A 13,372-nucleotide genomic window follows, 5' to 3' on the forward strand; every position below is an offset into this window, starting at 1 on the left:
TTTTGCAGCCATCATGCTAAAGGCTAGATGAGGCCAGAATGTTTGGTAGATGAGGAGCAGGATATCTGCATGGTCTTAAGTATCTCCCCACCATCAGTTTATTAGTTGCAAGGGGGGAAAATCACTATACTCCAAGTACACCTCTTGGTTAACCAAATCACATCAAAGATGATGTAAACAATTAGTCATCATGGCAAACACTGCTCTCCTGTGACTATCCACACACCGATTATCTTAGATGCGGATTACCCACGCCTCAAGCAATTCTGTGCCCCTACTAAAATGACATGGTCTAAGGACCCATACGTAACCCTAAGCAAAGTCTTAAGTCTATTAAAAAACTACTGTATCGTGAGGGGTGGAGGTGGGAGAAGAACAAAGGACCAAACCCAAAATATTCAGTACATAAAGGTGTTACCTGAGCGAACTATAGTAGAATGAAGATGTTCATTCAAAGCCATATTTCCAATGATACGCATTATATTTCTCTGTATCTTAGGACAGTCCTTGTGAAGTTGGTACAGCCTCTGAAGTAGCTGCAAGCCTCCGTTTGCTTCAATTTTATCACAATGCGTAGGTATCTGGCACAATAAAGTAATGAAAGCTCACTTTATGTTGCACAAATTCACTAACCAGGTGACCCAGCATGCTGACGGCACAGCCCGCAGGCTCCTGCTCAAGGACAGAGACCTACCTGAAACTCTTGCCTCAACTTAAACACGCACACCCCTACCTATGGGAGAGGTGCCTCGAAATCACTGAAAAAATTAAGGCTTATCTCACAAGGACTTCGGAAATTTTTATCTTTATTCTCTTTAGCTCTTGGTGGGATGTGTAACCTGACAATGTCATTATTACAGAATTGTTTCAATTTATAGTGATACTTTGGCTGGCTTGAAACTACCTTAAAAAGGTTTTCTCTGCTTGAGAAACCTGCCATCTGATAACAGGAAGAAAAACTCCGTATAAGTGGCAGACTTTGCTTCTGCATACAAGAACTCCCAGAGATAAGCACCATCTGTGGCCCCGCACACCACCCCACACAAGCCCACAGCTGTGGGGCTCTCCTAAAACTCAGGAGTCAGACAATTTTTTAAAGAGAAAGATCAAGTGGTGAAAATCAAAAAGAAAGAAAAAGGGATATGAATTTTTAATGGAAAAAAAGAGATAAAAGAAAGCCAAAAGAAATACGTAATACTATTTTAAGTCCTCACCGTGCGCCAAGGTCATTGGCACGGCCTTGGCCTCTTCCCATCACTAGTTGTACTCACTGACACTGACACGTCACATATATGCAACAATTTCCATTCTCCAAGTTTTTATTGAATTTTATCACATTTTAAGTGCATTTAGAAGTATGTCTTTTAGACATAGATCAGTGAGATATGTAATGACTTGAGAGATTTCTGGAAAGGTATTCCATGCACTGTGCTTTCCACTGAAGATGCACCTATTGCTTCAGAAACTAGTCTCAAGTTGCCAAAACTCCAGCTCGTTTTCCCACGTGCTCTTTTGAACTACAATGCTAATACCTCTGCTTTGTACTGGATTCCTAACTCCACTGGTGGGAACTAGAGATGACCAGAGATACTTCTGAGCCGTGTCTAATGGCTCCCAAGTTGAATCAGAGAGTTTAAGATCTCTAGGATGGGGTTTCTCATGACGTGGGATGAACCACTTCCAGCAGCCTCACCAGGGATGCCTGTTACAAATGCAAATTTCTGGACGTAAGCCCACATCTACTAAATTAAAATTGCTAGAGGTGGTCAGGAAATGCTTTAAGCATGCTTCCTGAGTGACTTTAATGCACTCATGTTTAAGCACCACAGTTTGTTGCTTTTTTCTTTTTAATATCAAGAAAGCACCAAGGGGCGGCCTGGGTGGCTCCATCGGTTGGGCACTATCAGCTCAGGTCATGATCTCAGGGTCATGAGATCAAGCCCCACGTCTGGCTCCACTCTCAGCATGGAGTCTGCTTGCGATTCTCTCTCTCTCTCTCTGCCCCTCCCCCTTCTCTTGCTCTCTCCAAAAATAAATAAATCAATAAATAAGACCTTTAAAAGAAATATAAATAAATAAATAAAACTATATCACAACAGAAAAGTTGCCATAAATGCCAAAAAAATTTAAAAACCACTAATATATGCTCTGGTTAAAATTCAAGAGTATGGTCATCTAAATATTGACTTTTTTTGCATCTGTTACATCTCTACCAGATGTTTTACTGGAAATTACTATCTGGTCATATTATTTGTAAAAATAATCTGAGAAAGGCAGTAGGAAATAGCATAAATCAAAGGTCAATGCCATATTTAGACTATGGGTTGCTTTCTTTACGTGCAATTAAGATTAAATACATTTTTAGAAATACTTGGCAAAAATGAAATATGTGTTTTGGTGTTAAATTATGATTATCAATTCTAATAAGCAAATGGGGAAAAAGCAGAAATTTTAAAACAAGCAAAAAGTTGTTTGTTTTTTTTTTTACAGAAAATGAGGATTACTTCCCTTGAATGAGCAATCATGTACAATTTTTTCATTGTGATCATAAAAACTAAACCACATTTTGAAAATATAACTTACCTCAGAATGTTTTACCAAAGCCTCCAAACAGAACATTTCCACTGTAGCTGAAGGAACTTCTCCAAAACTTTCAGCATAAGGAAGTCCATTTCCTCCAAAACACCATAAGCCACCCTGAAAGATAATTAAAATGTTTACTGAAAAGAGTGACTCATATTTTTTGTTTGATAAAAAAATCCCTGAGCTATACACAACATATTTTGGAAGCTAAAAGGGAACTAGTTATGCAAATTGTTGCTTACTAGAACAGAAAACATATGGAATCATTTCTAGGAGAGGCAATCTTTATGTCTTTCTAACTTCTTTCCTCTGTGTCTTCTTCTCTGAAGTATGAAGACTAATACACAATTCTTTATCAAGTAAGAAAAGCCCAGGGTTGACCATAATGTTCTACTGTCAGATGATGCTAGTAGAGTCTACTTGAAGTCTATTAATCAAAATAATAATAAAGAGAAAAGGTATTACTGGAAAAATTTAAAATGAAGATAACCTATGATGATAATCATCAGAGAGCTTTTAGTTCTTCCTAAACTGAAATTCAAGTTCATATGGAAGAGTAAACAGAAGAGCTAGGAAAACCATGAGACAGAACAGGAGTGTGTACTAGCCCTAATAGATAGTAAAATACAAGAATAAACTGGGAAAAGAAAATTTCAACTTTTACTATAGATCAAACGCTAATGTCACTAGTATACAACAATCCTCTACAAATCAGTGACAAAAATACCAAAGATGCTACGGAAAAATGAGCAACAGTCATATACAGAAAGTTCCTCGGAAAGGAAATCTACGACACGATGCCCAGCACTTCTCATAATGAGAGGTATGCATGGTGACACTACATAAGAGCAGTTTTCATTTGTCAGAGGGTGGGGAAGCAGGCACTCCTACCACCCTGCTACTTCTACGGAGGACAACTCAGGGACAGCTGTCTAAAGTGCAAGCACCTGTGCCCTCCAACAGTTCACCCTACAGAGACACACAAAGGCAAAGTGATACAAGTATAGGTTTGTTCACTGCAGCATTGTTTGTAAGCACGAAAGACTGAAACTACTTACTGCCATCAACACGGGGTTGTTAAATCATGATGGGACTACTGTACAATGGAATGCTATGTGAACATGAACATTTTTGAGTCTCCTCATATTGATATATACCAATCTCCAAGATAAACCCTCAAGTGAGCAAAAGGGGCAGAAGAGTGTATCACGTGCTACAATTTGTGTAAGAGTATGTATAACTACATGAATGTGTATGTGTGTCTGTGTGCATGTGCTGGGGTAGGGGAGATGGAAGGGATGGAAGGAAGACTTAACTACTGTATCTCCTTTGAAGCTCTTGTATTTGAAGGCGGAGCCATAGCTGTGTATACAGGCCACCTGCTGGTAAAAGAGCTCAACTACAAGGTAATGTTTTTCAAAAATGTATAAAGCCCAGTGTTTCCTATAGGAAATACAATCTGTAAATTTCTGCATTTTGAGCTAATTTATAGGGCCCATGGTTCAGTAAACCCAGGAGACATTCAAAAGTTTGGCCATTCTATAATTCTTACTCATGCTATCCTCTCTGATGTAACATTCTGTTTTTCCAAGTTTAAACACGCTTGAATTTCAAACATTTTTGCTCTTTAAATAGAGGTCTGGGAAGGGACTAACTCACTAAGAGTCACTCTCCCCTCTAGCATACATAAGGGCAAATAGTGAACTGGTGGGCTCTGGGGGATGGGAAACTTTTCTTAAAGATCTACCACCACAACCTGCCTCCCCCAAATCCCTCTCCCTACCTCACACCCTTAAATCATCTGACCTCTAAGTTAAATGCTCCAAGGAAAGAAAAAGAAGAAGGAAAAAAAGCTGCCTAGGATTCTGCGTTTTTCTGGATGATTTTCTAAGGGTGATATAAGAATACAGCTCCATTTCCAACCTCATCGGCAAAGCTTCGAAGTTATTTATGAACTGGCACATTGTGTGGTAGTAAAAAGCACAAGCAAAAAAGAATGAATAAATGGTGCAAAGTCATGGTGTGGTCATACAGATTATATTCTCTTTTTTTTTTTAAGATTTAATTTATTTGAGAGAGAGTGAGCAAGCGAGCACAAGCAGGGGGGCAGAGGGAAAGGGAGAAGCAGGCTCCCTGGTGAGCAAAGAGCCCGATGTGGGGCTTGATCCCAGGACTCCGGGATCATGACCTGAGCCAAAGGCAGACACTTTACCCAACTGAGCCACCCAGGTGCCCCTATATTCTAATTCTTAACATGAAAATAAATACACATAGGTTACTGCTGCTTTATCACTGGATTAAGATAAAGAGTACATAAATTTGTAAAAATTTAAGAAATGCCACACACCAAATTCTGTAAGTGTAACTAAAAAACAATTTCTTAAGGATCAAAGAAATGTAGAGGAAAAGAGAGTGACAAGGTTAAAAGCAGTAATAAGGGTAAGGTATAAAAATTAGAAGGCCATAATAATAATAAAGTATAAGAGGAAATGTCAACTAATAAAGTTACAAAAGAATTTGTATCCATATTATATATTAATCAGGTGTGTAACAAAAACATTTTATGTATAATTTGTTTATTATGATACTTCACTCGAGACACAACATTACTGTGGATTAACATGGTATTTTTCAAATGCATCTCAATAAGTTTATAACAGCCAAATAACTTAATACATAATAGATATTTTCTTACCATATAACCTACACTCCAATTAAACAATATCTCCATTTTTGTCTGTCATACAAAAATACTTTGATTCATAATAGAAATGTGCCAGTTGTTACTTAAGTATGTATAAGTTTGTGCACAGCTGGCTCTTTTAACAATGTCGTGATTCATTCATTCATTATTCCATAAATATTTATTGAGAACATATTGTGTGGGAGGCTGTATCTGGTACTTTGGAGATTATTACAGATTACTGGAAGGGAGTAAGAGAATTAAGTAAGCAAACAAATAAATATAAAGCATATTACACAATGGGATAAATGCTATAAAGGGCAATAAATGCAATGATCATTTGAAATAAAGAGAAAGGTCTCCCTGAGGAGTTGACAAGCTGAGAGCTGAAGGACGAAGAGGCATCCATCTGACAAGCTGGTAGCAGAGAATCTCAGGCAGAGGGAACACGAGAAGATAAATACTTCGTAAGTTCAAGGCCTGGAGAGCAAAGGCCAGTGTGGCTGCGGCATAGTGAGCATGAGGGAGGGGACAGTCAGGCAGTGAAAAAAACAGATTCAGGTAAGCTGAAGCCAAGGGCTGCTAAGAGATGTGACACCTGAAACTTATTATCCATTCTCCTAGAAACACTCAGAAATAAGCTGTGTTTGCCTTCTGTTACTTACACTGATCAGCAGATTTACCCACAACCAAAGTCGGGAGGAGGGGAGGTACAGGGAGTTTGCAGATGACAATGATGGGTTCATGCCAACAAAGAAACCTCAATGTGCACAGCTCTGCACCACAGGGGACTGCAGGACTGAGGAAGCCTGTCCAACTATGTGAAAGCAAGCTTCACACTCTCCTGTTTAGTGTAAGCATCTGTGTCCAAATCCTCTGTCGTTTATCTCCCATCCTTAAACCAAGTCTGTTGGTGTCTGTCTCCCAATCATAACACATTGCTATGCTCATCCAGATCGATGTCAGCAGTGTCTTAATGCAAGGACTTCAGACCCTAATACCTAAGCTGATTTCAGAGAGACTAGGAAATTACAGGGGCAAATGATAATACTAGTACTGCAGAATTTCAGCTGGACTGTCCTTAAGCCAAGACCACAAAAGCTTTATGATGGGAAATCATTTCAGTGCACCACATCCACTGTCCTCTTGACTCCAGGCAGCTTGTCATATTAGAGGAAGAAGAAAGCACAATCTATAACGTTCAAACTTCGGCATCTCTGATTGCTTCCTTAGGCTCGGATCACAGACACCTGAGGTCCTCCAAGAAAGGTTGAAACTGGGGGAGGCTGACTGACTGGAAGGGTCAAGATGGTAACAAAAACAAAACAAGACTGAAAGCTGGATCCTGACACTAAAGAAGGAACGATCTTTTTTTTTTTAAAGATTTTATTTATGTATTTGACAGAGAGAGAGACAGCCAGGGAGAGAGGGAACACAGGCAGGGGGAGTGGGAGAGGAAGAAGCAGGCTCTCAGCAGAGGAGCCTGACGTGGGGCTCGATCCCAGAGCTCTGGGATCACGCCCTGAGCCAAAGGCAGACGCTTAACGACTGCACCACTCAGGCGCCCCAAGAAGGAACGATCTTGATGGTAACATCTGGGACGGTGGAAGGCCAAGGACCACCCCTCCCTGTCCCCAGACTCTTAGCAGATTGTAGTCAGCAAATTCCCGGGGCAGATAATGGATGGTTGCCAAGGTTGTAGCTGTGGAGGAGGTGACAGCAAAACTGGGAAGTGCTTTTGCTCTCCCTGACCCAGTTCTCCCAACGAACAGAAGGAACAAAAGGAGGGAAGGCAGATCACTGCCAGGGTGGGTGGGGAGCAGGGGGACAGAGAGTCCTGATACTGCTTCTAATTGTGGGTCCCTTTGTTTTAACGTGCGTAAAAGCTAATCTCTGATGTTTCTGCATAAAAATTTACCACCTCAGAACTCTGCAATTTGTGCAAACCAACCGTGCTTCGAAATGGTGTTCATTCTAAAACAGGAATTGCTAACCCAGGGTGATCCTTAAGTGCCTGGGGTAGATAGATTCAGGGCAGGGAGGGCATATGCATGTACAGGAAAACGTGTCTTAATTCATGACACCTCACAGAAATTCTGCATTGCATTCAATTATAAACACAGACAATAAACTACAGTAACAGTAGCAATCTGTGTGACTCTGTCAGCAATAGAGAGTGCAGATATTTTCCTATCACATCTTATCTGCTGCAGCTTTCTGAAAATAATGCTAGGACCTTCATTCCTTTGAATGCCAACTGCGCATCTCCGTACTGGTGACCCAGAATTGACACTGCCATCTAGTGTCCAGTCACCAGCAGTTATTTGAGACCCACACACGGACAGACTAATCCTCAGTTTTATATTCTTATTCAACCAAGCAACAACAGCATTCACGCGGATGTCTTTAAAAAGCAAAATTTACACACTGAATTGAACCACACGAAACCGCAGTTCTCCCCAACTCTGTCCACTGAAAGGACCTAAAAGCAACGTTGGCAGCAACGAGTGAGCTTACACCCAAAAGTTGGTTTCTAACAACCACCGGAACCAGGGCTTCTTGAAGATTCAGCTGACTCCAGAGGAGCAGAGAAAATTTAAGATGGAGCCTGGAATGTTTTCTAATGCCAGAAAATTAGGAGGTACTCAAAAAACAATGGAGACAATTCCAAAACGCATGGGAGGCAACCTGAAGGGGTTCCCACACCAAATCTGAGACACTCTGAGCATCAGTATGAGTACTGTAGTACTAGGTTATGATCTAGTGAATAAAATAATAATCCATGAACCCCTGGATCCATGGATCAGGAAGGAAGGAGGAAGGAAAGCTTTTTCTTAGAGCAGACAGAAGAGGGATTGCCAGAGTTGGGAAGGGAGGAGATCACCATTTTGCAACCATCCAAGAATAACCATTAATCAGGCACGATTCATTCAAAGGAAACAGAAACCATCGGCCAAAAGTTTGAAGAACAGGATAGACTAATAGTCTCAAACATCCCTCTTCCCCTCAGATCCTACATTCATCACAAACAAAACATATATTAACATTAAAGGAGAGAAACCTGGCAAGTTAACATCAGCAACAAGGGGACCAACTGGCATCATGTGCTTCTGGATGTGGCACACTGGGAAAGACACAGATCGCCTATGCTGTGTTCCTGTGATAAATGCATAAGCAGACTCAAATCCTGAGGACGCGTGAGACAAACTAAACTGAGAACATTTTGCAAACCACTACTTTGTATTCTTCAGAATAGTCAATGACATGAAGACTAAGAAAGGCTGAAGCATTTTTCCAGATAAAAGCAGACATGACCATCAAATGCAATCTTTCATCCCACAACTGGATCAGATTTAAAGCAAACAACAAACAAACAAAAACAATAAGCTGCCATAAAACAATTACTGGGATACTTGGCAAAATTCAAACACGGAGTCTATATTAGATCACAGTATTCTATCAATGTTAATTTTCTGAGTTTGATATCTGTACTGTGGTCATATCTCAGAATGTCCATGTACTCAGGAAATACACGCTTAATACTTTAGAGGTAATAGGACATCATTTCTATATCTAACTCTCAAATGGTTCAGGGAGGAAAACAGTAAATGTGTGTAAAAAGACATATAAAATATATCTATAGAGAGATACGGAGTAAACTGGGGGGTCAGAAAACAAATGGGACGGGGGCACCTGGGTGGCTCAGTCGTTAAGCGTCTGCCTTCAGCTCAGGGCATGATCCCAGAGCCCTGGGATCGAGCCCCACATCAGGCTCCTCCGCTGGGAGCCTGCTTCTTCTTCTTCTCCCACTCCCCCTGCCTGCATTCCCTCTCTTGCTGGCTGTCTCTCTCTCTGTCAAATAAATAAATAAAATCTTAAAAAAAAAAAAAAAAGAAAGCGAATGGGACAAAATAGTAATAATTAGTGAATCTTGGTGAAATGTATTATTTCTGCAATTCTTGAAGTTTGAAATTATTTCAAAATAAAAAGTTAAGGGGCGCCTGGGTGGCTCAGTTGTTAGGCATCTGCCTTCAGCTCAGGGCATGATCCCAGGGTCCTGGGATCCAGCCCCACATCAGGCTCCCTGATCAGCAGGAAGTCTGCTTCTCCCTCTCCCCCTCCCCCTGCTTGTGTTCCCTCTCTTGCTGTGTCTCTCTCTGTCAAATAAATAAAATCTTAAAATAAATTAATTTTTTAAAAAAGTTAAAATATTTAAAAATAAACTTCAACTTTCCTGTTTTAAATGTACTGTTATTTGGGCACCTGGGTGACTCAGTCAGTTAAGCATCTGCCTTTGGCTCAGGTCATGATCCCAGGGTCCAGGGATTAAGTCCTGCATGGGGCTCCCTGTTCTGCAGGAAGACTGCTTCCCCCTCTGCCTCTGTGCCTCTGTCTCTCATGAATAAATAAAATCTTTTTAAAAAATAAAATAATAAATGTATTGTTATTAATGCATCAATAAGAAGTACATGTATTACACAACAAAAATTATTTTTGATAACAGTATTTCAATATACTTGGTTTCCCTTGTAATCCTATGTATTGTGTTTTATGCATCTAGAAATGACTTCACAGACTTCACTAAATCACCAAAAGGGGTCCATGGTATACAAAGGTTAAGAGGCCCTGTTCTAAAACCCAACAGCCAAGGCTAACCCCTTGAGGAGGTAGTTTTGTATAGAAGCAGCAGTATATTGCCCCCTGAAAGGTGCTTGGAGACTCTCACAAGGCAGCTTTGGCATATATCTAAAAACCATGGAGGGGCACCTGGGTGGCTCAGTCAATTAAGTGTCTGCCTTAGACTCAAGTCATGATCCCAGGGTCCTGGGATCCAGCCCCGCATCGGGCTCCCTGCTCCGCTGGGAGCCTGCTTCTCCCTCTCCCACTCCCCCTGCTTGTGTTCCCTCTCTTGCTGTCTCTCTCTGTCAAATAAATAAAAATAAAAATAAAATAAAAACCAGATGGACACCCCTCCTATCTCTTCATTCCCAGCTTCTTGGTTAGTAAAAAATCTGAGAAGCGTGACTAAGTGTGGGGGGGGGCGGGCGGTGGTGTTGAGAACTAACATGGAATTGCTTATTAGCCTGATGAGATGGGGCCTCAGAACTGAAACTAAGTTAAACATTCTTTTTTTTAATGTTTAATTAAAGATGTGCTACTTTTGTTTTTAAAAAAAAAAAAAAGGTGTTCACCTCTTTGGTTAGGTTTATTCCTAGGTATCTTATTGCTTTGGGTGTAATGATAAATGGGATTGACTCTAATTTCTCTTTCTGCTGCTTCATTATTGGTGTATAGAAATGCAACAGATTTCTGTATGTTGATTTTGTGTCCTGCAACTTTACTGAATTCGTGTATCAGTTCTAGCAATTTTTTGGTGGAGTCTTCTGCGTTTTCTATAATAAAATATCAGGTCATCTGCAAATAGTGAGTTTTACTTCTTGCTTGCCAAATAAACTTAACCAAAGAGGTAAAAGACCTATACTCTGAAAACTATAAAACCCTGATGAAAGAAATTAAAGATAACACAAAGAAATGAAAAGACATTGCATGCTCATGGATTGGAAGAACAAATGTTGTTAAAATTTCTATATTACCCAAAGCAATCTACACACTTAATGCAATCCCTATCAAAATACCACCAGCATTTTTCACAGAGCTAGAACAAACAATCCTAAAATTTGTATGGAACCACAAAAGACCTTAAACAGCCAAAGCAATCTTGAAAAAGAAAAGCTGGAGGCATCACAATTCCAGACTTCAAGTTTTATTATAAAGCTGTAGTGATCAAGACAGTATGATACTGGCACAAAAATAGACACATAGATCAGTGGAACAGAATAGAAAACCCAGAAATGAACTCACCACAATATAGTCAATTATTTTTCTACAAAGCAGGAAAGAACATGCAATGGGGAAAAAGTCTCTTCAACAAATGGTGTTGGGGAACCTGGACAGCAACATGTAAAAGAATGAAACTGGACCACTCTCTTACACCATACACAAAAATGAATTCAAAATGGATTAAAGACCTAAATGTAAGACATGAAACCATTAAAATACTAGCGGAGAACACACCCAGTAACTTTTCTGACATCAGCCATAGCAACTTATTAGATATGTGTGCCGAGGCAAGGGAAACAAAAGCAAAAATAAACTATTGGGACTTCATCAAAATAAAAAGCTTCTGCACAGCAAAGGAAACAACCAACAAAACTAAAAGGCAACCTACTGAATGGGAGAAGATATTTGCGAATGATGTATCTGATAAAAGGCTAGTAGCCAAAAGATATACTTATAAAACTCAACACTCAAAAAACAAATGATCCAATTAAAAATGGGCAGAAGACATAAATAGACATTTTTCCAAAGAGACATACAAATGGCCAACAGACTAATGAAAAGATGCTCGATATCACTCCTCAGGGAAATGAAAATCAAAACTACCATGAAATAATCACCTCACACCTGTCAGAAAGGCTAAAATCAACAACACAAGAAACAACGGTGTTGGGGGGGCACCTGAGTGGCTCAGTTACATAGATTAGTGGCTGCTAGTAGCTGGGGCCAGGGGGAATAACGATTGACTGCTAATGGGTTCAGATTTCTTTGGGGATGATGAAAATGTTCTGGAATTAGTGGTGATGGTTGCACAACTCTGTGGGTATACTAAAACCCAGTAAGTTGTACATTTTTAAATGGCAAATTTTATAGAATGTGAACTGTATCTCAATAAAGCTGTTAGTTTAAAAAAAGAAAACTGGTTGAATTGGAAATATCATCATGGTATTTAAGAAAATTTAAGAAAAGGTAATTTCTCTGCTCTGTTAGAGCTACGAGCCCTGGCGTCTATCTTCGTGTAGAATGATACAGTATATGCACCCCTCAGTCCTGGGTTTTGGAGTCTAATACTATTTTCCACTAAGAAGAACCAGATCTCCTTTGGGGAGCAACCAATTCATGTTGGAAGGTGGGAAAATTCAAAAAAAGCCAGAGACATCTTATTGTCAGAAAACAAAGGTGCTTTCATAGCCACCTTGGGGACTGAATTAAAAAGAACAATAAGGTCAGCCTAAACAAAGAGCTCTAGTGGCCAGGCAGGCAGTGGCATTCTGAGCATCAAAAAGAAAATGATGATAATTCACTGGACTGATTCCAAGACATGGACCAACTGGGGAAATTATATAAAGTTTACTAGAGAAATTCTATCTATTGACGTGTCCCTAATCTGTTCCTTTCTGTCTCAAATGAGAAAAAGAAAAATCATTAAATTGGCAAGAGAATATACTATAAATTGCTTTACTGATAACATACTTTCCTCTCACTGAGATTATATAGTTGCTGTAGTAACAGTGACGGTAACTTGTTTTGGTTTGTCTTAGATATTTTATGAAGACAAAGAACTTGCTGAGATGATACCGCAAGAATAATGGAATTCAGTAACTGCCCTCAGGTGGGACAGAGTTGGAGTCTGTTTAGGATGTTACATTCAGGACACCATGCTCTGATTCACTCGAATGAAGCCTTCTGCTATGTATGCCAGTTATTTACATCTAGTGAGTGGGCCCACAGCTAAAGCAGCGGGAGTAGGGGATGCAGGGGGAGAGAGCATAAACGCCTCAATCACAATGGCTTTCATGTTTGAAACACCCTGAAGAGCACTTTGAGAGCTCTGACAAGACGACGCATACACCTGGGCATGCTGACCCATGACCTTCTGACCTGTGTTTGGTCACCTTGTTCGCACACCATTTGCCACTACATCCTATAACTGCCTACTGGCGCCTTCCTGTCAATTTCATCACTATCCCAAGGGGAGCACCCTGATAAACAATGGCCCAGTCCATGCCTTGATCACAAAAAGTGAAGGGCTCAGACTTATCATGTAATGGGAAGCCATTTGGAAGGCTTAACGCAGGAGCGTGAGTGGATCTAATTCATGTTTTTGTTTGTTTTTAATCACTCTGGCTGCTGTGAAGGCATACAACTGGAGAGACAAGTAAGGAAGCTGCTGTGGTGTCTGAGATGAGGAGATGTGATAAGGAAGCTTTCTGGATCCAGCAAGATGGTGAACATGGCTTCTAGTGAATCCCCCCATCTACAAACATC

The 13,372-nt window shown here is 40.2% G+C and overlaps 1 protein-coding gene across 7 annotated transcripts in view; it reads right to left on the reverse strand.

The window, feature by feature from the left end:
• SERAC1 (serine active site containing 1) overlaps positions 1-13,372 on the reverse strand; it is a 59,123-nt gene that overhangs the window by 18,600 nt on the left and 27,151 nt on the right. For all 7 annotated transcript variants that reach the window (XM_045805420.2, XM_087865618.1, XM_087865622.1 and 4 more), the window contains 2 exons: positions 2,584-2,697; positions 419-581 (listed from right to left, as the gene is read on the reverse strand). In XM_045805420.2, the coding sequence (XP_045661376.1) occupies positions 419-581; positions 2,584-2,697 (277 nt within the window). The remainder of the gene's footprint in view (positions 1-418; positions 582-2,583; positions 2,698-13,372) is intronic.

The sequence above is a fragment of the Ursus americanus genome, chromosome 11, assembly GCF_024610735.1.
Source record: "Ursus americanus isolate L20-20 chromosome 11, mUrsAme1.1.p, whole genome shotgun sequence".
In the NCBI taxonomy this organism is placed as follows: Eukaryota; Metazoa; Chordata; class Mammalia; order Carnivora; family Ursidae; genus Ursus; species Ursus americanus.